Source organism: Convolutriloba macropyga, chromosome 7 (genome assembly GCF_964194025.1).
Source record: "Convolutriloba macropyga chromosome 7, txConMacr16.3, whole genome shotgun sequence".
NCBI classification, from domain to species: Eukaryota; Metazoa; Xenacoelomorpha; order Acoela; family Convolutidae; genus Convolutriloba; species Convolutriloba macropyga.
In genome coordinates this window covers 64667084-64690537 of record NC_134474.1, presented here as the reverse complement: position 1 = coordinate 64690537, position 23454 = coordinate 64667084, and the positions used below count along the sequence as shown (strand labels likewise).

Below are 23454 nucleotides of genomic sequence, written 5' to 3'. Positions count from 1 at the left end.
ATACATTGAGTCGCTTTCTGCGGGTCCAACCAATGAAAGATAAGTACGCCTCAACAACGAGGCGTGCTTTTGTCACCATGATTTCCAAAACAAAACCAGAAAAAGTGTGGACTGATGATGGTAAAGAATTTCTAGGTTCATTTAAAAAACTTTGTGAGCAAAAAGACATAATCATTTACCAAACAAGAAACGAAAAGAAGAGTGCATTTGCAGAACGCAACATCCGATCAATCAAATCATTAATACATAAATATTTAAACGAAAACCACACCAGCACTTACATTGACAACTTGCAGAGCTTCGTAACTGTATTAAACGCCCGAGTGAACAGGACAACAGGGCTTGCACCAAAGAGCGTCACAAAGCAACATACAAGCTATTTAGTATCACTCAACCTGAACGATAAGATCCAGAAACCACGTTTTGCTGTTGGTGAAACTGTTCGTATTAAAAGAAACATCGAAACATTTCACCGTGGTTACAAAATTCAATTCAGTCATGAGATATTTAGAATAGATAAGATACTCACTCTCAACCCTCCAACCTATCGAGTAGTTTCCCACGAGACAAGCGAACAAATCTACGGCAGATTTTACGAATCTGAGCAGACAAAATTTTCAGAAACATAAAAATGGTTAGTGTAGAACACTCAAATAGTTTCTCGATAAATTTAATCTCCAATTCCTCCACATACACCTATCCCGGAAACACAATGTCATCTTTCACCAACTTTCTCCCCAGATCAATTGACCTCAACAAAAAATTCGGTCAATGGCAAGTGGCGTTGGTAGAAATCTCATGGCCAGCAAAATTCAAAAATGTAACGCAAGGAAATACACAACTTTACAAACTTCAAAATGAAAGTTCAGATTCAGCCGACAGCAACGACGACGACGACGAGTCAATAGAACCAACAAGTGCTGACGAATTATACGTCGGAATAGGTCGTCGCCGCCGTCACCATGGAACAACCAACGCAGCCACAACTTTTCAAAAAGCTCGAAACTTGAGAATCAAAATTGAAGCTGGCTATTACCCAACTCTTGACCACTTAATGACAAAGATTTTTTCTAAATCCTTTGGAAGTAAACGAGAGTTTTGGCCATTGAAATGGAGCGTGTCGAGTCATAGTCAAAAGCTAAAACTATTGTCCACAGACAACATGAGCGGTATCCTATCAACAGAAGATTATCAAACGGCCACAAGCGAAGGAGAGCAAACAGAGGGAGATGAATCAAACAGAGCTAAAGGTCCCTCTAGTATTGAACTTCTTTCTACAGAACTTCAAAACATTCTCGGAACCAGTCTCCTGAAATTAGGAGTCGAGCCTAAATATCCTATTGACCTACTGGGTGGGCGACATACGATGTTTGTTTACTGTGATCTCATCCAAGATGAAATTCTGGGAAGCACCCTCACTTCACTTCTTAGATCCGTACCCCTAACAAAAGTTACCAACAAGAATGAAAACACAGCAGTCATATGTCATCATTCTTTCTCCAACCTGCAGTGGAAACCGGTTGTGAAGTCATCATTTCAATCAATAACCATAACAATTCGCGACGAAACAGGCCATTAATGCCATTTCTATCAATCGGTCGCAGTTGGCTAACACTACAATTTCAATTTTTACCTCATTAAATCATTCTTCCCACAGCCGACGGTAAAACCAGTCGCTACGAATCAATATTGAATAATGGACGCACACTATGACGCACAAATTGCGAGAAATCAAGACAACTATGTTACACACGGCGGCCCCGCAAGGCAATTTGGTTCAGGTGCCGCTGGCCTTGGCGCCCTCGCGGTGAGAATTGGTCGATGCACATTACCACTTTTGAGAAAGTATGCGTTTCCTTTTGCTAAAACAGTTGGACGGAATTTGGTGAGCGCTGCAATCCCTGAGATTGGAGAAATAATATCAGGAAAGAAGCGGCTGAAAACGGTAGCAAAAACTTCTATCAAGAAATCAATTTCTAAAAGCATAGCAGACACCGTCGCAGGAACGCGATCGCCGCACGCGCGGGGGCGAACAGCCGCGTCGGGCGGGCGAATCCGCGCTGCCGTTCCGCCCGCTTGCCGGCCGACCGGCGGGAGTCATCCTAAACAAACACTCTTATCAGCAAACAAACAGCAGATAAAAACATCTCCGGCACAAAAGCGACGAGCGAGTACGACCATTTCTAAAGAAACAAAACCCAAACGCAGTCGAAAAGATATTTTATCAAACATACGGTACTAAAAATGGCCGAGTTTACGAGCCTAGCAACCGATATTGCAAATCCAGTAACCCATACAGCTCTTGATTTTTTTGAAAAACCGAATGTTCTAGTTAACTATGAGAGTGGATTTGATCAAGAAATTTACCCACAAGTGGGTTCAAGAGGGCCCACATTGGACTTTTTAATCAGTGGAGACCAACGCAATTGCCTGGACCTTAACTACATACAATTGGGGCTTCAAGTAGCAATTTATACAGCAGAAGGGAAAGATCGCGTGAAAATAAATGATGCTAGCAAAGTCGTGTTTGCTAACAACACACTCCATAGTCTGTTTTCTCAAGTTGAAGTATATGCTAATGGAATTCTGATCTCTGACAGCAACAACAGTTATCATCATCGTGCATTTCTCGAGACTGAGCTGACAACAAACAGCGATAGTAAGGAGACATGGGCGGCCTGTCAAGGTTACTGTTACGATCCCGAACCCTCCTCTGATGCCAATAAATCTGAATGGCTTCAGAAACGAATGAAATCTACCTTGGAAGCAGAATATGTCTTCAGTCTTTACGGATCACTATGTAGATTTTTTCAGCTGTGAAAAACTGATGATACCGGAAGTCGATATTCGAATTAAACTTTATCGCGCTAGCAACGAATTTAGCTTGATAAGCTTAGGCGATGACGCTGACCAGTTGTTCACAGCAGTTATAGAAAAATCTTCATTATTTGTTCGCAAAATAACCGTAACTGAGTCTGTTCGGCTTTCCATTGAGAGAGCATTGCTTAAAGCCCCAGCGAGATATCCTTACATCGAATCCCTATGCAAGAGTTTTATTATGCAGTCGGGGCAAAACTCTTTTGTCAAAGAGTCCATATTTGGTACGGAACCCATCAGGCGACTAACATTGTGCATGGTGGCAAACGACAAGTTCAGAGGTTCAAAGAACTCAAATCCTTTTTTGTACAATAAATACGATTTAAAAAGAATTGAAATTATACGCGGTAACGGTTTACCAATAGCAGGCACTCCAATAGACACCGAGAGCAATGTTCGTATGTATCACAACAGTCTCTCAGCACTCGGCTTCAAACGGTGGAAACAAAATTTCTCTAGAAGATTTTGCAAACAAATTTATTGTGACTTTTGATTTGACATCATCACAGGAGGCATCAAAAAACCTTACATTATTCCCGGAACTAACAGGAGCACCTATTACTCTCAAATTATTCTTCTCTGAGGCTCTTCCAGAAGCAGTTGAGCTCTTTATGATTGGAGAACGCTTCAGTCAACTGTTCATTGATGCAAAAAGGAACGTTTCCAAGAACCAAACAATATTCAATGGATAATGTCAGCTTAAAAAACATTATGAGAAATTTTCGCTTGCTCAAATTTTCTTTTGGAGGTGTCTGGTCAGCGGACAATTTCCCAAGAATAGAAAAGGGGCCACGTTTTCAGATAATTAACACTTCACCTGTTAAACTAAAGGGAACTCACTGGATACTGCTTGTTGCAATAAGCTCACTTGTATCTACTATAAACAGGCAACGGAAAAAGAAACTGAAATCATTTGTTAACATAATAATTTGGAATAGCCTCGACATTCCATTGAGTTTCTTTATAGATTTCTATAAAAGATTGGGTTTGCTTTACTCTGATAACTCCGCTAAGTATACCATACATGAGACTGCTTCTTCCCCTCACCCGCAATCTCCCTCCTCCAACCTATGTGGACTCTACTGTATATACGCAGCATTAAAAATTTTCGAAAAGGTAGGGCATGCCGATTACGGAAACGCAAGCGACCGACTCAAGGCAACGAAGCAGTTAAAACTAATCCTTGAAGCAGCAGTAAAAAACATTGGATTGATTAACGAATTAAATTTGATAAGATATTTTAATACCACACTGCAGTCAAACTATACTTTTGAAATTTTTGTAATAAAATTTTAACCCAGAAAAATTATTCTGCATCTGAGTATTGAACAATCATCCGAGATCGCTTGGGAGGCACTGATTCAAAATAACTCTCATCACAATTATCCCCGTCGTCATCAACAACACTTTGAAAAGATATACAATCCTGTGCATTGCACTCCTCAGCTTCATCAAGTATGAAAGGGTTTCCCCAGCCCTCTATCTCATGACAATCATCGTCTTGGTCACTGAGATCGCTCCAATGCACTACTGCCTCCTGTTCATCATATTCTCGCGGAAAAAACCCGGGATCAGGTGGGGCTAAAACAAAACGAAATTAGAACCCTATAATTCAAATAAATCAAAGTAAAATAACCATAACCAAAGGAGGAGCTTGATGGACAACTTCCGGACACCGAGTCCAAATCAAAGGATGACAGTTCCCTAAATTCGGTAAACTGCTCCTCTTCATCAGTCGAGTCGCAGCTGTCGTCATCGTCAACAACATCAGCACAACCATCAGAGCTAGGTCTTGAGCTGGTCTGCAAAAATTGAGGAATCTGCTGTAGGCTATAATGTCCGTAAGGAAGTGTATCTACGCCATTTGCAAGTATAAATCGTTTGTCATCGAAACAACTTAGAGCCGTTTTATTTGTTGTAGTAACTTTGATCTGATGATTGGATGAATGAATCCTTGTCATTGGCGCGCGGCTGCTGATACCACTTTGAAGACATTCCAGGTATTTCTCGTGATGCAGAGTTTTTTTCAGGACTTTTTGAACACCTTCTGCACTTTGCTTAACACCACTCGTAAATTTGATACTGTACATTTTGGACCGCAAGATTACGCTTTCTTCTAAAACTGCCCCGTTTAACTCATCCGTCATTGTTAAAGGAACCTTTTTATTTGTTGGATCAAAGAGAGGATGCGAAGTTGGGTAGTCACTAAGATCCAGTAAGTGCTTGAAATCTTGCATGTCTCTGTAGAGATCCTCAGTTTCTATGCGATAGAGAAGCGAGTCAGTGTCTTTATACGTAACACAAATTCGCTTGCCGTATCTAGGTCTCATCTCGTTATAATGAAAATTGTATAGAGCAAGCTTTGAAAGATCCAGGATCGCTGCTCCAACAGGCGTTGGTTTGTCCCACTTTATATTTGGTACAGATAAATATACCGAGCACAAGTTCTCACTAATAATTTGAAAAGATTTGAAGGTTGGCTTTGACGTAAGTTTCGAGGCTTTGCTTTCTTCAGAAACAAATTGAATATTTTTTCTATTTCGTTTATTCTCCATTGTTTTACCGAAACATGCGTTAGACATCAGTTTGTAAAAATTTTTCTCAAAGGCTGTTGCCGCCTGTTTACGCATAGTCGTATTTTTTTCTATATAAGGGCGCAGCCAGTCTGATTGATTGAATTGAAGAACGCGGTAAAGAGCCAGTACTTGAAGCCCCTGCGCTAAATAGAACATTAGGTTTTCAATATGGCAGATGTAATGCTGCTTGGGAAACAACGTCTCCACTAACTTTGCAACAGATGTCCTGTTCGCAGCAAGATTCTTACTATAGGGTGACAACCATTCCTCACTTATTACTAGTTTTTCAGGCGCTAAGGGGAAATCAGAGTGGTCGTCATGAATTGATGCTGGGTAATCCAGGTCTACTTCAACAAAATAGCCCAAACTATTGTTTTTCTTATAGGTGTCGATGAGTTCCTCAATATTTGAAAACTAAGCCCACTGATATCCATCTTTTGGTAACTTTTTCATCATGATTCCTCCATAAAGAGAAGTAACGTCAAAAAACGCTCCGTACACTGATTTCTCGTTCTTGTTGTAATTATGCAAATCTTTGTTGTTGGCCCGGAAATGCCGAAGCGCCCCAACTCCATTCAATCCCCCTCTTATCGCCTTTTCGCAGAAAAGAAGCATATCAACATCCGATAACAACCCAAGTTCAACTTCGGTGGTTACCAACATCGCATCCCAGCTAAGATTGGGGGCACTATAGAAGTAAGCTGGATCCAAGCGGTATACCTTAATACAAACAGATCGGAACAATTCAAATACATCAGCAAGTAGGAAAACGTCAGTTTGCAAATACGCATCGTGATAGTCGCCAAAAGAGTTGCATTTGAACAGATGATACATGTCAACTGCTTTTCTGTACATCTCTTCCGTAATATCTATCTTCCCTGTTAAAGTATTTCTCCAGTCGTCACCGAAAGGGGGCAGACCAATTTCATCAAATTTTTCGAAACAATTCAAATAGGAGTAGGGAAAGAGACCTTTACTCCTAATTTTTCTGAAGTCGGAATTGGAATAACTTTGAAAATGGTGTCGGAGAAGTTTTAAATCATCATCTTGAAGTGTCTGCGCTAAAGAATCAAGACCTGAAGCCATAAAGTTGAAACTATCAAGAAATCGAATTTCGTTCCGAACAATTCTTTCAACACCAGATTTGTTTATATAACTACGTATCGGAACTTGAACCGAAAATGAAATAAACGTTTCCTCATTTCTTGAAATTGCCGAAAGAATTTCGTTATCCTTCAACTTGAGGTATTTGACAATGTGATGCGCATCATAACGAGATAGATTGTGGAAGAAAACAGGGAGGAAAGATCCTACGGTAACCTTCAAATTACACGCATTGTGAGCCACCCCAAAAACTGTTCCTGTTAAATGACAATGATGGATAACCTTATCGTCGTCCATTTCAAAACATTTTTGACAAATGCAACAGGGGTTGGCCCAATGTTCAATAAGCTCACGTTTTTTTGAATTCGATAGCTTCAGAAATCGAAAGCGTTGGCGTTCCGATTCCGTCCATTTGACCCAGCTCCGCAGAGTGTCCATCAAAACTGCAATACAATCTTCGCCTCTATAAAACTTTTCCATGCGGACCTCAGAATTTCTGCTGTCAACGAGAACAACACCAAAACTACAGGGATACTGATTTTCGATAACACAACTTGAAGCACGTCCATTATTCAGGCCGTTTTCAATAAGCTTCTCAACGGATTCGAATGAATCCGTGCGCACATCAAGAGCTTCTAAGTCCGCATACACAACAAAAGGACACTTGAAAGTCTTTTGCCAGTTTTTAAATTTTACTGTTGAGCCATCTTTGGGCATTTCAATAACTTGCGGCTGATGATGCTCACAAAGAGATTTGTGAAGTTTTATTTTTTCTCGTGCAATGCTCTGCAGACAACGCTCACAAAACTTTCTTATATTGTTCTTCGACCTCGCAGTGGCGGGAGATCGGAGCAGAACTTTCATTACACGATCCAAGTTTTTAATCAGACAGTAATGCCAATTGTTCTCTTCAGATAGGAGAAGCAAATCTATCCGCTTCGCGGAATTTTTGTACTTTGTCAAGTAAACAGGGTAAATCTTTTTTTGTTCGTACGCGAATACATTGATTTTCAAATGATTGTTTTTCTCAAACGTTGGAATGTCAGCTAAAGCTATTGGCATTTTTCGTGGATTGTAAAATAAACGGCTGAGATGTTTCCGATAACTTTGAGGCCTGTCCTGATTTTGTTTTACCGGAAAAAGTGCAGCTAACACAGAGTAACGGAAGCACAGATTGTCTTTCCAGTTTCTAATGTTAAGAATTGACTTGCGTTGATTTTCAAGTTCTGGCGGCGAAGCGATATAAGAACCAGCCCGAAGAGGCGCAAATTTCGAAATTTTTAGTTCAACCAGGTTTAATTTTTCAATTACCCAGCCACTACCAGCCGTGCCGAAAACGTTCATTTTAGACAAAAGTTTATCGACGTGCGAATAATATTCGTCAGCGGTTAGAGTTGTTGAGAGACTTTCCATTGGACTGTGGAAGTAGCAGACAGTGCTATCGTCTGTTAAGGGCTTGACGAAACTTACTTCAATGCAAATTCCAAACTTAATTGTAATCATAGTCTCCAACTTTTTGCTAACAAATTCTTCAATGGCAGTTTCGTTATTCACAAGGAACTCAAAAGGGTCGAAGCTAGAGTCGTTTGTCATTTTCAATCGAAAAGACTGAAAATGTTCTCGCACAGCTTTTCTCTCACGCTCCAATACAAACTCATGGCTCTGCTGTATTTCAGATGGATTAGTTCTACGTGTAGAAGCGAAAACTGAATGTTCGGCAGAGCAGTGATTCTGCCAGTCCTCTTCAAGACCGAAGAACGTTTGACAAGAGGTGCATCTTACCGAACGATTATATTTATGAATATTCTTGAGATGACGTACTAAATTTTTGGCAAGCGTAAAATTTGTTGGGCAATGACCGCATCGAAAAGTTGTATCAGGAAGCTCGGAGTGCTTTTGATGTTTATGAGTAAGAAGGTCTTGTCGTTTCGAAAAGTTTTCGTTGCAAAAGTCGCATTTCACCATAATTCCTAAACCAAAATTTATTATAGAGATTTATCCGGATGTCACTAACAAAATATGCCTAAGTTAAGTCTGGCAAGGCTTTAACTAGCAAGACACGCCTTCCAAAGAAATTCTGATTAAAATTAGTTAGAGGATCAGGAACAATTTTTGTTCGATTATCCTGCAATCCTTGTAGCAGTTTGGCCACAAGGAAAGCTCTGGCGTTGTTCTATGAACAGCGCCAGAAAAGATGCGAGGGTCCAGTTTATTGAAAACCGGGAAGCCAAGCATCTTTTGTAAGTTTTAGTCCCGAAGGGGGGTGGAGGATAGTCTAGAAACAGACACCGAAAAACTGAAGTTTTTCGAAGTCTGTTTCCTAACTATCCTCCACCCGACTTCTGCCTGGTCCCTTCGACGAGAGGTAGCCAGGTCTGACAAAAGCCAGAGGGAGGTTTCAGTACCCTTGGTGAGGTATAAGAGAACTGCAGGAAACAAAAAGAACAAAACCAAATAATTTGATTATCAACATTGATAATCAAATTATTTGATTCTGTCCTTTTTGCAACCAGCAGATCTCTCACAACACCAAGAAAACTGAACACTGAACTCTTAAGTCTCTTTTACAAGTAAAAATATGTAAACTAAACAAGAGCTAAAAGGATGTGAATGATATGTTCCAAAAAATTTGATGCATTCTTTTAGCTCTTGTTTAGTTTATATTTTCTAAGACATAAACGGTCCGTCCCGTGACGGCCAGGACGACTAATGAGTGCGTACAGTTTTAGGTCAATTCCAACCATCTTTCTCTCAAAATACGGAAGAGCACAACTCTTCGAATTCTCTTGGCATAAAGTTCCTGCTGCTTGCGAGGCAGTCTGATCATATAAACAGGAGTATTTGCTCCATATTTAAAATTTAAAGATACCTTTGAGCATTTGCAAGCACCATCCATATTCAACTAAAGCAGAACAGCTTTAAAGAGAAGAGCGCGACGCAAAGAAAAACGACGGGATCATACTATACTAAATTTAAAAAGAACGGCAAAAATATTAATGATAGGAGCTGTGATAAATGATGATACCAATAAGAACTCCTTCCAGATTCATTTTAAATACAAAACGTTTGCAATCCGAAATCAGTATGGTGCTGACCATACACTTGATAATTTATTTACGCAAAAAAAGATAAGCTCAGACGCAAAGGAAGAACTTCGTTCTTCTTTCTTGGTAAAAAAAGGAAGAGCTTTGCTCTTCGGGAGCACCTGGCATAAAGTTCCTAAAACCCCAATTCCTTCAATAATTTTTTTTTGTGAAATTCTTTAACATCCCAAACACCTAACATCTTTTAACAGAGTTTGTCTTTGACACCAAAAACCCTCACCTCGTAGAATTCTATTATATTTTGCAATCTTTGTTTCACAGTAGAAGGAGAGAAAGTCAGAGAGAGATTAGTGTTGCTATTCAGAGGTTCAAGCAGTTGAGAAATAAAACCTATGAGTATAGCTTGGCCTCGGTTATTGAAATCAGACAACCGCAAATGATAAGAGTTCCTGATTTATTAAAGAAAGTTGAATTAAGATAATTGAAATATTCGCATTTCCGTGTCATCAAAGGAGAATTTGTTCACGCCAAAAGATATAATTAACTAAAGTAATCAAATTTACGCCACAATGGGGTGCTCAAGGTATGAATACGGAATATTGTGATCCCCCAGCTATTAAAATGCCAAGATATTTTTAATTTATGCAAACAATTAGAATTATCGCAAAAAGATAACCACTATAAAAGGAGGCCACCGAGCAACCGATTCATCTCGTCACTCAAAGTTAAAATCTAAACGAATCAAACTGGTCAGGCATGGAAAGTACAGTGGGATACTTCTTCGAATATCGAACGTCAACGCGATTGCTTAGAGTGTCACGAGATCAATCGGAGGACGGGAGCAATATCGAGATCACACTGTTCAAGTTTGCGAACAGTGAACGGTATCTAAACCAATCAGTTTCGGTGCCTGAGCACCACTTCACAGAAGTAATGGATTCGTGTACCCTTGATTCGGACATATTGAAAGTTATCAGTGAGGGGAAATTCAATAGTGAGAGGAGAATTGTGGTTAACTTCAACGCTTGCGAGCGAATGCGGGTTGACAGTAAGAACTGCGAAGTGATTCGCGATATAAAGGGTAATAATTTGTTTCATCTATGCTGTAGTCTGCTATAGGTTGGGGGTAACAAGTTTTAAAACGGTATATGGCTGGCTTGATGTAAGCAATAGGATTGATAGATAAATGTCTAGATAATTTTGTTTCTATTTAGATTCCGACACCACGTACTACCGGTTCGCGGTCAAATACTTTGACCCCCAGGACATCATCTTGAGTGTCTTCTTCTACTTTAAGAAGTTTTGCCTAAATGGAGATATGTGGGAGCTTAGGTATACGGCAATGCATTTGCGAGAATTTACAGCCCTAATGATCTACCACAGACAGTACAATCGAGCGAAACGAGAGAGAATCACTAAACGAATGATTCCTATTGCTGAAATCAAACCAACCAAAAGGGTAAAGAGTGAGAGCGAAAACAACCCACCCGCGGTTGTTGACTTGGCGTCAGAGGATGATTTGCCTCTAATAAATTTCAGAGAATCATCAGATTAGAACTTTAGAAACTTAATCAAGAAATTGAAAACTTGTAACTTTGTGGAAAGTGTATACACTAATACTGTTGTAGTACTATATTTTGTTTAATTCTCTTATTAATGCAAAACAACTCCATCTAAATTTGAAATCTTTGGTTCAAATTTTGTATTTCGTACTTCAGCATAAGACGGTTGATTTCGGGTTGATTTCAATAGACAATTCTAGATAAAGTTGGTTTGATTTGACGAGGCCAAAACACAAAATGTGATGAATGAAAATCAGACAATGAAAATTTTATTGTCTTCTTTTGTCTACTGTTGAATTGTTTTGGATTCATTTTTATTTTCACCAAATAAAGATTCGGTAAATTGAGCACACAAGACAAAGAAGCACAACGGACATCAAGCAAACTGGTCAATTTGCAATATGTCAAACACAAAGATAAAGCAGTGAATAATGAGCTAATAAACGAACTTTGTATGAACTAACCTTGATGAAGTTTGGTATATGTTGGCCAAAAAATGTGCCAAAAAGATGCTCCTGTAGTACGGTGGTTTAGGCTAAAAAGCTATAAGAAACAACTAAAAGGTATATAAAGCACCAAATGATTGGGTTCGAGACTAATTGGTGAAGGGAGACATTTTCTGTGCGGTAGACCACCCCAAATTTTACTACTGCTCGCTCAGCTAAAAAATCCCTCGTCGGCGGCAATTTTAGCCAAACACTTTGTTGTCATGCATTTCACTCCTGTTTCAAATACCCTCCAACAAAATTGACGGAAAACAAAGACGCTCCACATGTACTCCACTTCGAGTAGTAAAAAAGATAGCTCCTGAATTGTGAACAGAGCCGGCAGGTTTCCGGAATGGCTGCGAAAGAATAGACTTGCGTGCCGTATAATAGACAAAGAAACGGATACAGATATAAGTTGAAAAAGTTATCGGCGCCGCTCAAAAAAGCTTTGTTTAGCGATAAAATAATAAATTTTGCATAAATTCATTGCTCAGAAGCTTTTTCATTGGGGACTTTTATTACATATATGGGTTGATTTGACCTTAAAATAAATCAAATTAAAGTTTTAAGTGCAAAAATTCATTTTATTGAGCGAGGTGTCAGGTATGTTCAAAATCTATTCACGCAAATGAGCTAAAAACGTTGGCTAAAGAGAGTGAGATTCGAAGTCACGAGCGAAATGCCGTTCGTGTGAGGAAGAAATCATTCAGAAAATCTGACTTCAGCTTTGCTGTGTGAACAAATATAAAACTAAAAAGAGTTTCAGACGACGAAAAAAACATAGCAGGACAAGTCCTGAAGTACAATCCAAAACATTGAATGGAAAATTAAAAACTGCTGTAACTGATCAGCAGATGAAATGAACAATGTCAGCCAGAGAGAAAGAGTCTCCAAAGTTAAAACACTAAAATATTCAAATAAACTAAACAAAAATATTATCATTGCCAACACTATTGAAGATTTTACAATAAAGGCCAAATTTTATCCGTTCAAAAATAACCATTAACCAACGCAGAAGCCTTGAAAAGGTCTATTATCCAGAAAAGATTTAGCATAAACACTTAGAACAATGATATGAAATAAGATAAATGCTTAAAAATGAAAATTGCAAATTTCTTTAAGTTTTCTAAACCTCGCATTATATATATATATATATATATATATAAATATATGACCAAAACCAATTGTTTGATTTTCGAACCTTTCCAGTAGCCCATCTGCATTGGCCCTTAAAGATCACTGAACTCAGAAAATGACAAAAAAAATTGAAGACAGTCGCTAATTCTAAAACAATGCTACAAAAATTTGTGATATTAATATTTTCACAACTGTTTCATTGTCACCAGAAACTATTCAGTAACCTAATTTCAAGCCTAAAGTGCTTCACAGGCCCATAGTTTGATAAACTCGAACAGGAAACTGACCAGAATTTTCAGTTAATTTGAAAACGTCCGGAAATTCAACTGTTAAAAACCCTACCATTCCAACTAGAAACTCGGCAATAACCTATTATCCACCACCAGAGGGGGTTCCCTGGTCCTAGGGGCTGGAAAAACTCTAAAAAATGGCACTTTCAAAAAATTGAAAAAAGAGCAAAAATTAGTATATTTAGTGTTTCAAACGTATAATGTTCTAACGCATCAAGTTCGAACGTATCATGGTCACACCGAATTTGTTCAAACACATCGAAACATAGCACAAAAAAAGTTATAAAAGGTAATTAACTCTTTAACAGGTTTCATAATTTTTGTTCGATTATCCTGCAATCCTTGTAGCAGTTTGGCCACAAGGAAAGCTCTGGCGTTGTTCTATGAACAGCGCCAGAAAAGATGCGAGGGTCCAGTTTATTGAAAACCGGGAAGCCAAGCATCTTTTGTAAGTTTTAGTCCCGAAGGGGGGTGGAGGATAGTCTAGAAACAGACACCGAAAAACTGAAGTTTTTCGAAGTCTGTTTCCTAACTATCCTCCACCCGACTTCTGCCTGGTCCCTTCGACGAGAGGTAGCCAGGTCTGACAAAAGCCAGAGGGAGGTTTCAGTACCCTTGGTGAGGTATAAGAGAACTGCAGGAAACAAAAAGAACAAAACCAAATAATTTGATTATCAACATTGATAATCAAATTATCTGATTCTGTCCTTTTTGCAACCAGCAGATCTCTCACAACACCAAGAAAACTGAACACTGAACTCTTAAGTCTCTTTTACAAGTAAAAATATGTAAACTAAACAAGAGCTAAAAGGATGTGAATGATATGTTCCAAAAAATTTGATGCATTCTTTTAGCTCTTGTTTAGTTTATATTTTCTAAGACATAAACGGTCCGTCCCGTGACGGCCAGGACGACTAATGAGTGCGTACAGTTTTAGGTCAATTCCAACCATCTTTCTCTCAAAATACGGAAGAGCACAACTCTTCGAATTCTCTTGGCATAAAGTTCCTGCTGCTTGCGAGGCAGTCTGATCATATAAACAGGAGTATTTGCTCCATATTTAAAATTTAAAGATACCTTTGAGCATTTGCAAGCACCATCCATATTCAACTAAAGCAGAACAGCTTTAAAGAGAAGAGCGCGACGCAAAGAAAAACGACGGGATCATACTATACTAAATTTAAAAAGAACGGCAAAAATATTAATGATAGGAGCTGTGATAAATGATGATACCAATAAGAACTCCTTCCAGATTCATTTTAAATACAAAACGTTTGCAATCCGAAATCAGTATGGTGCTGACCATACACTTGATAATTTATTTACGCAAAAAAAAGATAAGCTCAGACGCAAAGGAAGAACTTCGTTCTTCTTTCTTGGTAAAAAAAGGAAGAGCTTTGCTCTTCGGGAGCACCTAGCATAAAGTTCCTAAAACCCCAATTCCTTCAATAATTTTTTTTTGTGAAATTCTTTAACATCCCAAACACCTAACATCTTTTAACAGAGTTTGTCTTTGACACCAAAAACCCTCACCTCGTAGAATTCTATTATATTTTGCAATCTTTGTTTCACAGCAGAAGGAGAGAAAGTCAGAGAGAGATTAGTGTTACTATTCAGAGGTTCAAGCAGTTGAGAAATAAAACCTATGAGTATAGCTTGGCCTCGGGTATTGAAATCAGACAACCGCAAATGATAAGAGTTCCTGATTTATTAAAGAAAGTTGAATTAAGATAATTGAAATATTCGCATTTCCGTGTCATCAAAGGAGAATTTGTTCACGCCAAAAGATATAATTAACTAAAGTAATCAAATTTACGCCACAATGGTGTGCTCAAGGTATGAATACGGAATATTGTGATCCCCCAGCTATTAAAATGCCAAGATATTTTTAATTTATGCAAACAATTAGAATTATCGCAAAAAGATAACCACTATAAAAGGAGGCCACCGAGCAACCGATTCATCTCGTCACTCAAAGTTAAAATCTAAACGAATAAAACTGGTCAGGCATGGAAAGTACAGTGGGATACTTCTTCGAATATCGAACGTCAACGCGATTGCTTAGAGTGTCACGAGATCAATCGGATGACGGGAGCAATATCGAGATCACACTGTTCAAGTTTGCGAACAGTGAACGGTATCTAAACCAATCAGTTTCGGTGCCTGAGCACCACTTCACAGAAGTAATGGATTCGTGTACCCTTGATTCGGACATATTGAAAGTTATCAGTGAGGGGAAATTCAATAGTGAGAGGAGAATTGTGGTTAACTTCAACGCTTGCGAGCGAATGCGGGTTGACAGTAAGAACTGCGAAGTGATTCGCGATATAAAGGGTAATAATTTGTTTCATCTATGCTGTAGTCTGCTATAGGTTGGGGGTAACAAGTTTTAAAACGGTATATGGCTGGCTTGATGTAAGCAATAGGATTGATAGATAAATGTCTAGATAATTTTGTTTCTATTTAGATTCCGACACCACGTACTACCGGTTCGCGGTCAAATACTTTGACCCCCAGGACATCATCTTGAGTGTCTTCTTCTACTTTAAGAAGTTTTGCCTAAATGGAGATATGTGGGAGCTTAGGTATACGGCAATGCATTTGCGAGAATTTACAGCCCTAATGATCTACCACAGACAGTACAATCGAGCGAAACGAGAGAGAATCACTAAACGAATGATTCCTATTGCTGAAATCAAACCAACCAAAAGGGTAAAGAGTGAGAGCGAAAACAACCCACCCGCGGTTGTTGACTTGGCGTCAGAGGATGATTTGCCTCTAATAAATTTCAGAGAATCATCAGATTAGAACTTTAGAAACTTAATCAAGAAATTGAAAACTTGTAACTTTGTGGAAAGTGTATACACTAATACTGTTGTAGTACTATATTTTGTTTAATTCTCTTATTAATGCAAAACAACTCATTCTAAATTTGAAATCTTTGGTTCAAATTTTGTATTTCGTACTTCAGCATAAGACGGTTGATTTCGGGTTGATTTCAATAGACAATTCTAGATAAAGTTGGTTTGATTTGACGAGGCCAAAACACAAAATGTGATGAATGAAAATCAGACAAAATTTTATTGTCTTCTTTTGTCTACTGTTGAATTGTTTTGGATTCATTTTTATTTTCACCAAATAAAGATTCGGTAAATTGAGCACACAAGACAAAGAAGCACAACGGACATCAAGCAAACTGGTCAATTTGCAATATGTCAAACACAAAGATAAAGCAGTGAATAATGAGCTAATAAACGAACTTTGTATGAACTAACCTTGATGAAGTTTGGTATATGTTGGCCAAAAAATGTGCCAAAAAGATGCTCCTGTAGTACGGTGGTTTAGGCTAAAAAGCTATAAGAAACAACTAAAAGGTATATAAAGCACCAAATGATTGGGTTCGAGACTAATTGGTGAAGGGAGACATTTTCTGTGCGGTAGACCACCCCAAATTTTACTACTGCTCGCTCAGCTAAAAAATCCCTCGTCGGCGGCAATTTTAGCCAAACACTTTGTTGTCATGCATTTCACTCCTGTTTCAAATACCCTCCAACAAAATTGACGGAAAACAAAGACGCTCCACATGTACTCCACTTCGAGTAGTAAAAAAGATAGCTCCTGAATTGTGAACAGAGCCGGCAGGTTTCCGGAATGGCTGCGAAAGAATAGACTTGCGTGCCGTATAATAGACAAAGAAACGGATACAGATATAAGTTGAAAAAGTTATCGGCGCCGCTCAAAAAAGCTTTGTTTAGCGATAAAATAATAAATTTTGCATAAATTCATTGCTCAGAAGCTTTTTCATTGGGGACTTTTATTACATATATGGGTTGATTTGACCTTAAAATAAATCAAATTAAAGTTTTAAGTGCAAAAATTCATTTTATTGAGCGAGGTGTCAGGTATGTTCAAAATCTATTCACGCAAATGAGCTAAAAACGTTGGCTAAAGAGAGTGAGATTCGAAGTCACGAGCGAAATGCCGTTCGTGTGAGGAAGAAATCATTCAGAAAATCTGACTTCAGCTTTGCTGTGTGAACAAATATAAAACTAAAAAGAGTTTCAGACGACGAAAAAAACATAGCAGGACAAGTCCTGAAGTACAATCCAAAACATTGAATGGAAAATTAAAAACTGCTGTAACTGATCAGCAGATGAAATGAACAATGTCAGCCAGAGAGAAGGAGTCTCCAAAGTTAAAACACTAAAATATTCAAATAAACTAAACAAAAATATTATCATTGCCAACACTATTGAAGATTTTACCCTAAAGGCCAAATTTTATCCGTTCAAAAATAACCATTAACCAACGCAGAAGCCTTGAAAAGGTCTATTATCCAGTAAAGATTTAGCATAAACACTTAGAACAATGATATGAAATAAGATAAATGCTTAAAAATGAAAATTGCAAATTTCTTTAAGTTTTCTAAACCTCGCATTATATATATATATATATATATATATATATATATATATATATATATAAATATATGACCAAAACCAATTGTTTGATTTTCGAATCTTTCCAGTAGCCCATCTGCATTGGCCCTTAAAGATCGCTGAACTCAGAAAATGACAAAAAAATTGAAGACAGTCGCTAATTCTAAAACAATGCTACAAAAATTTGTGATATTAATATTTTCAAAACTGTTTCATTGTCACCAGAAACTATTCAGTAACCTAATTTCAAGCCTAAAGTGCTTCACAGGCCCATAGTTTGATAAACTCGAACAGGAAACTGACCAGAATTTTCAGTTAATTTGAAAACGTCCGGAAATTTAACTGTTAAAAACCCTACCATTCCAACTAGAAACTCGGCAATAACCTATTATCCACCACCAGAGGGGGTTCCCCGGTCCTAGGGGCTGGAAAAACTCTAAAAAATGGCACTTTCAAAAAATTGAAAAAAAGAGCAAAAATTAGTATATTTAGTGTTTCAAACGTATAATGTTCTAACGCATCAAGTTCGAACGTATCATGGTCACACGTAATTTGTTCAAACACATCAAAACATAGCACAAAAAAAGTTATAAAAGGTAATTAACTCTTTAACAGGTTTCATAAACGTCAATTTAAGACTGGTCAAGCAAAAAAAAACTCGAAAAAGACAAAAAAACGTTAAAAATTGCACCATTACCGTTCAATCTTGAATTCCGACCTTCCGAGCAACTTCACCACTCTAAGCACTCAAGAGATTGCCAAAACCATATAAGGGAGTCTAATGAAACCTGCGATTTACCTGTTTATCCCGTTTTGAAAGCTCAAAGCCATGGAAAAAGGTGTGAAACCATCTCACAAATAACATGGCATGACAAGTGTTCTGAAGTACAATCCAAAGAATTGAATGAACAACTGAGAACTAAAGAACCTAACCAGCAGCTCAATTGAACAATCCCATCTCAAAAGTTGAGAAAATGAAATAAACGAACCAAATAAACAAAACATTAATGATTGCTATAAATCTTGAAGCTTTTACCCTGATAATAGCCAAATAAAGTACAAGTATGATACAATTCAATAAAATCATTAACTCAAGCACAAGCCTTAAAAGATATTTATTTGCCGCTACAGTTAAATATGACAAATGCTTAAAAAAATGAATGCAAAATTTGAGAAGCTTCCAAATCACGCAGGGAAAAAATGTTCAAAACCTCTCGAGTTCTGATATTTAACCCATCTGCACGACTTAAAAAGTCTTCGTTGGCTAGTAAAGATCGTTAAACTCGAAAATGACAAAATCAAAATAAATTTGAATTAAATGCAAATTTTAACAAAAACTTTCTAAAATTTGTGATATTAGTATCTTCAGAACAATTTCATTAGCTCCGGAGACTATTAAGTATCCCTTTTTGAAGCCTTCAATACCTTTACTGGCTCAGAAAGATCGATAAACTTGGAACATGATAATAATATTCAGAACATTTGAAAAAATATAAAATTTTATGAAAAAATTGCCGAGACTCGTGTTAAAAAAATATTGATAACCATTCCATTACTTCTAGCAGTTATGCAGTTATCTATTATAAAAACCTAGATCAGGAGCTTCCTCGGACCCTAGTGCCGGAAAAACTCAGAAAATATCAAAAATATTCAAATTTGAAAAATGAGAAATTAAAAAAAAACAATTGCTATGACTCGTAAAAATAAAATCTCAGAAAACACTCCAATACCAATAGAAACCATGCAATAACCTATTATCAAACCCTAGAGCAGGTTTCTTGGCTTTTGAGGCTGGCGAAACCTAAAAGAATGACATAAATATCTAAAACCTTGAAAGAAGTTCTATCAGAAAATTGCTTGAAAGAAGTTCTATCAGAAAATTTGTGATATTAAAATGCTGAAAACCATTCCATAGCCAATAAAAAACATTTAGTAACTTCTTATCAAACAATAAAGGAGATTTGCTGGCCCCTGGGGTTGGAAAAACAATGATAAAAAATGTCGAGAAAAATTTGAAAAAAATTGCAATTTTAATTTAAAAAACTGCTAAAATTCGTGATCCTAAAAACCATTCCATTACCACTATAAACTATTCAGTAAACTATTATCAAACCCTAGAGGGGTTTCCTTGACACAGGGCAGAGAAACTCAAAAATGAGAAACTTCTCAAAGAACTAGAAAAATTGAAAAAATTGGTATGGTATGCTTGTTTATGTTTAGAGTACCAAAATAAGTAGCTCTTAAAATGGTCATAAGAAGTTATTAGGTCTTGCAAAAGACCTTAATCAACTTTTGAAAACCTCTATTTTAGACTGGTCAAACAAAAATTTCGAAAAAAAAATTGCAACATTTTGGGCTCAGAAATTCATAAAAATGAAGTTTTAACCTTGAACTACGACCTTCCCAGTAGCTTCACCACTTTAAGCTTTGCAAAGACTACCAAACGCGGCTAAATCTTACAAATAAACATAACAGGACAAGTTTTGAAAACAATCCAAAGAGTTGAATGAAAAACAACTAATGTATCTGACCAGCAGATCAATTGAACAATCTCAGCCAAAAAGACAATCTAAAAAGGCGAAAAAACAAAAACGATCAAACAAACTAAACAAAAAATCATTGCTAAAACTCTAGCAGCTTTTATTCTGAAGGCCATTTACGATAATGACAAAAAACGCGAAAAATTCCCCCATTTTGGGGTCAAAAACTCCTAGAAATGACCTTTTTAACCTTGAATTACTGCCTTCCCAGTACCTTCAACACTCTAAGCACTTGAAGGACTACTAAACGCGGCTAAGGGCGTCTAATGAAACTTGATGCACGCTGATCTTTACCTGTTTTAAAAGAAAGGTGTGAAAACATCTTACAAAAAAAAGACAGCGCCCCATTACAATTCAAAAATCTTTGAAGTGTAAAAAAACCAAGAGCACCGCAATATATCTCCGCTAAGGTTACCGCTTCGCAGCTATAAAAATTTGAGACCCAGCTATTGCTTTGCGGCTATTAAAAATAAACCTGTAGGAGTTTTGGCCTGTTGTCGATGATGAGCTGTCTGAGGTTGTGGTGGTCTTTCTTCTCAGCCATCTGTCTGGCCTCACTCAGGATAGTCTCCAGACTGGCATTGATGTCCACTTCCACTCCCGCAGCTGAAGAAGAAGCGGATGGTGTTGATGTGGTTTGAGGAGGTAAGACTGCTGTGCCTGCTGCCATTCTATCTCAAACAACCATCAATCAACTCATTCAATCATTCACTGAGAGAGATAGGGAGAAAGAGACAAGTTCTCAGTTTACGTTCTTTTAAAACAGCTCGGCGGTGAGGAATCAGCCGAACAAACAAGGAGGATTGGTAATGAAAAACGCTCGCACATTATACTCTAACGCGTCAAAAACTTGGAAAACAAAAACTTGAAAACACTGAAACGTTAAAATATTTATCCTAGATGCACATCCTCATTTATGAATTTGAACATAGTTATGCTGCTACATAACGAGAGGACTCACCATAGAAGGCCAGAGTAAAGGTTACATTCCATTTTCGAAAGAACAAATATTCTAAAATGTTTTGAACTAATTGTTCTGGCAAGTTAGTTTGCGTACTCTTCGTTTTAAACTCTCAAAGATTGACCATCGACAGCTTTTCGAAAGAGCTAATAAAGCTTTGCAACAAAAATCTGAATTAACTCTTAATGTGTTTAGTTCATAATTGTTGCATTAAAAAAGTAAAATAATGTTTTCTTTTCTCAACATCTGTTAAATTTTTGAATGTAAAAAAAACTGATATAAGCTTTCAAGACTCCCTTTTTCTTGCAGAAACAAAAACAAATAGACAGTCTCATCAATGAATGAGTCAGTTCGCCAAGAGCTGTGCAATGATGCCACTTTTATATTACTCCGCAAAAGACTCAAGTTTACCACAAAAGACTGTTTAACATAAAGATTTTAACACCAAAACAAATTGGGAGAGTTTGAACAAATAGAAAAGGGGAATACAAGCCAATTTTCAAATCTTCGAAAAAACTGATTAATTCAAATTTAATTAATCTTAAATTACATTAAATTGTGACTTCAATCAATTTTCGTCGATTTATTACCAAAATAGTAGGGCTTGGTTCCTCTTCAATTCACCACGTCGCGTTTGCAATTCCCGTGACGAGGGTGGGGTCCTGATATGTGACCACTGATAGATAATCCCTACGCTGTTTTGTAAGCATTTTTTTTCAGAAAAAATTGATTTTACAGTAATGCAACCTGAGCTCATAGAAATGCTTAGCTTGGATTGTCATTCAATTGAACTCTATTATCAAAAGAGTTTTGCATAAAAAAGACACGTCTACAATAATTGCTATAAAAACTTCGTTCGAGAGCGAGAGCAATTAAATAACGTCACGAAAAGGCCCATATCATCTTCCAAACAAATTCCATGCCAATCCAACAACCGCTTGATCAGATAATACTCTTTTTGAAAACCAATAATCAAAGCACAATATAAAAATACTTTCGCTGTGCAAACTTGAGAGCGTGCAATTTGATTGCTTTGATGAACAAATGCTTTTTAGGTAGTTTTCGAACAGAGAGGGATAGCAGCAAACTAGCCTAGCGATGCCAAAAAGAGCATATTATTGCAAAGAATGGGAAGCTACAATATAAAGGTGCTTGAGAAAATGTGGCGAAAATGTTGTGAAATCATACTTAGAGAACGAACTCCAAATTCATAGACCAATTCGGCCCCATTTTGGAGCTACAGTTGTGAAGATACATGATCTTAGAATATACAATATAAAATGATTTCTCGATGATTGCAGCGAGAAACATAAACCAACTGATGGAAGGCGAATTGCTCTCGAAAAAAGTTAAATTTCATACTTGAAAATGTTTTCAAAAAGGTTTCAAACTACAGATTTCGGCAGTGAATTCACACAAAAAGAAAGAAATTTCTGCAGATCACCGCATCAAGAAACATATAAACTCGTTAGCAAAATTAAACAATTAAATGCAGAATTCAATTAATGAGAATCAAAGCTAAACATTTTTGAGATGTCTGTTTAGTTGATTTTAAATGCAAAACTGTTGAGATAATCTTTCTGAGAAAAACGTTTAAAAAACACAGCAGCGATTATCTAACCATGGTCACGCCTTAAAACTCCCTGTCGTCACGACTTTCACAGGAAACTTGTTTCGACAGTAGTTGCAAATTAGCAAACTATTTAGCCTCTGAAATCACAGAACTCATGTGTAACTTCACCGGTTCACGGCACAAACGAATATACAATCATTAGCAAAAATTAAAAAACAAATCACAAAACTGCATTCAAAGCTGTTTTTGAAGAGCGTTTCATTACGCTCCAAGAGAAATTAAGAAAAATTTTAAGGAGAAAATGCAGATAGAAATGTACCAGTTTGCCTTAAGCAGCTATCATCTGAGTTCCACGTTAAAATTATTTAAATCATAAGTCAAATACACGCTTAAATTAATCAAGCTGCAGATATTTCACGTGAGATTCAGATTACCGCTACTAACGTAAAACTGGCAAACTCCTATCTGGATTTTTTTTCGGAAGGGAGGCTTGTCAGTTTTCACAAACTTAGAACTATAAAACTTCTGATGATGATGCGTCGATTGAAGTTTAATTCAGAACTTAGATTGAAATATATATTTTGTTGCCTCGCTTTTAAGATCTTCACCTCTAAGATTTTCTCTATATACCCTTGCAAAAAGGGAGACACTTCATGGCTGAGGGGAGCATTTTAATAACCTTTTTCTCATATAAGATTTTGACAATGGATGTCTCGAATGCTGTACTCAGATGTATTCAGCAAGCTTAAACTACACTCTTCAAGAAAATCTATTCAATTATTTGTGAATTGCAATGGTTTTCAAGAACTTTTTCAACGCAGTAATTGCACAGTTAGTGTTAAAACTTTGATGACCACCTTTTC

At 37.3% G+C, this 23454-nt stretch overlaps 1 protein-coding gene across 1 annotated transcript in view; it reads right to left on the bottom strand.

Annotated features, from left to right (window-relative positions):
• The window catches only part of LOC142343245 (26S proteasome non-ATPase regulatory subunit 11-like), a 37969-nt gene extending 17232 nt beyond the window's left edge, over positions 1-20737 (bottom strand). Inside the window, exon 1 of the mRNA XM_075395021.1 lies at positions 20533-20737. Coding sequence (XP_075251136.1) covers positions 20533-20727 — 195 coding nt within the window. The 5' untranslated portion in view covers positions 20728-20737. The remainder of the gene's footprint in view (positions 1-20532) is intronic.
• Between the last annotated feature and the right edge of the window lie 2717 nt (positions 20738-23454).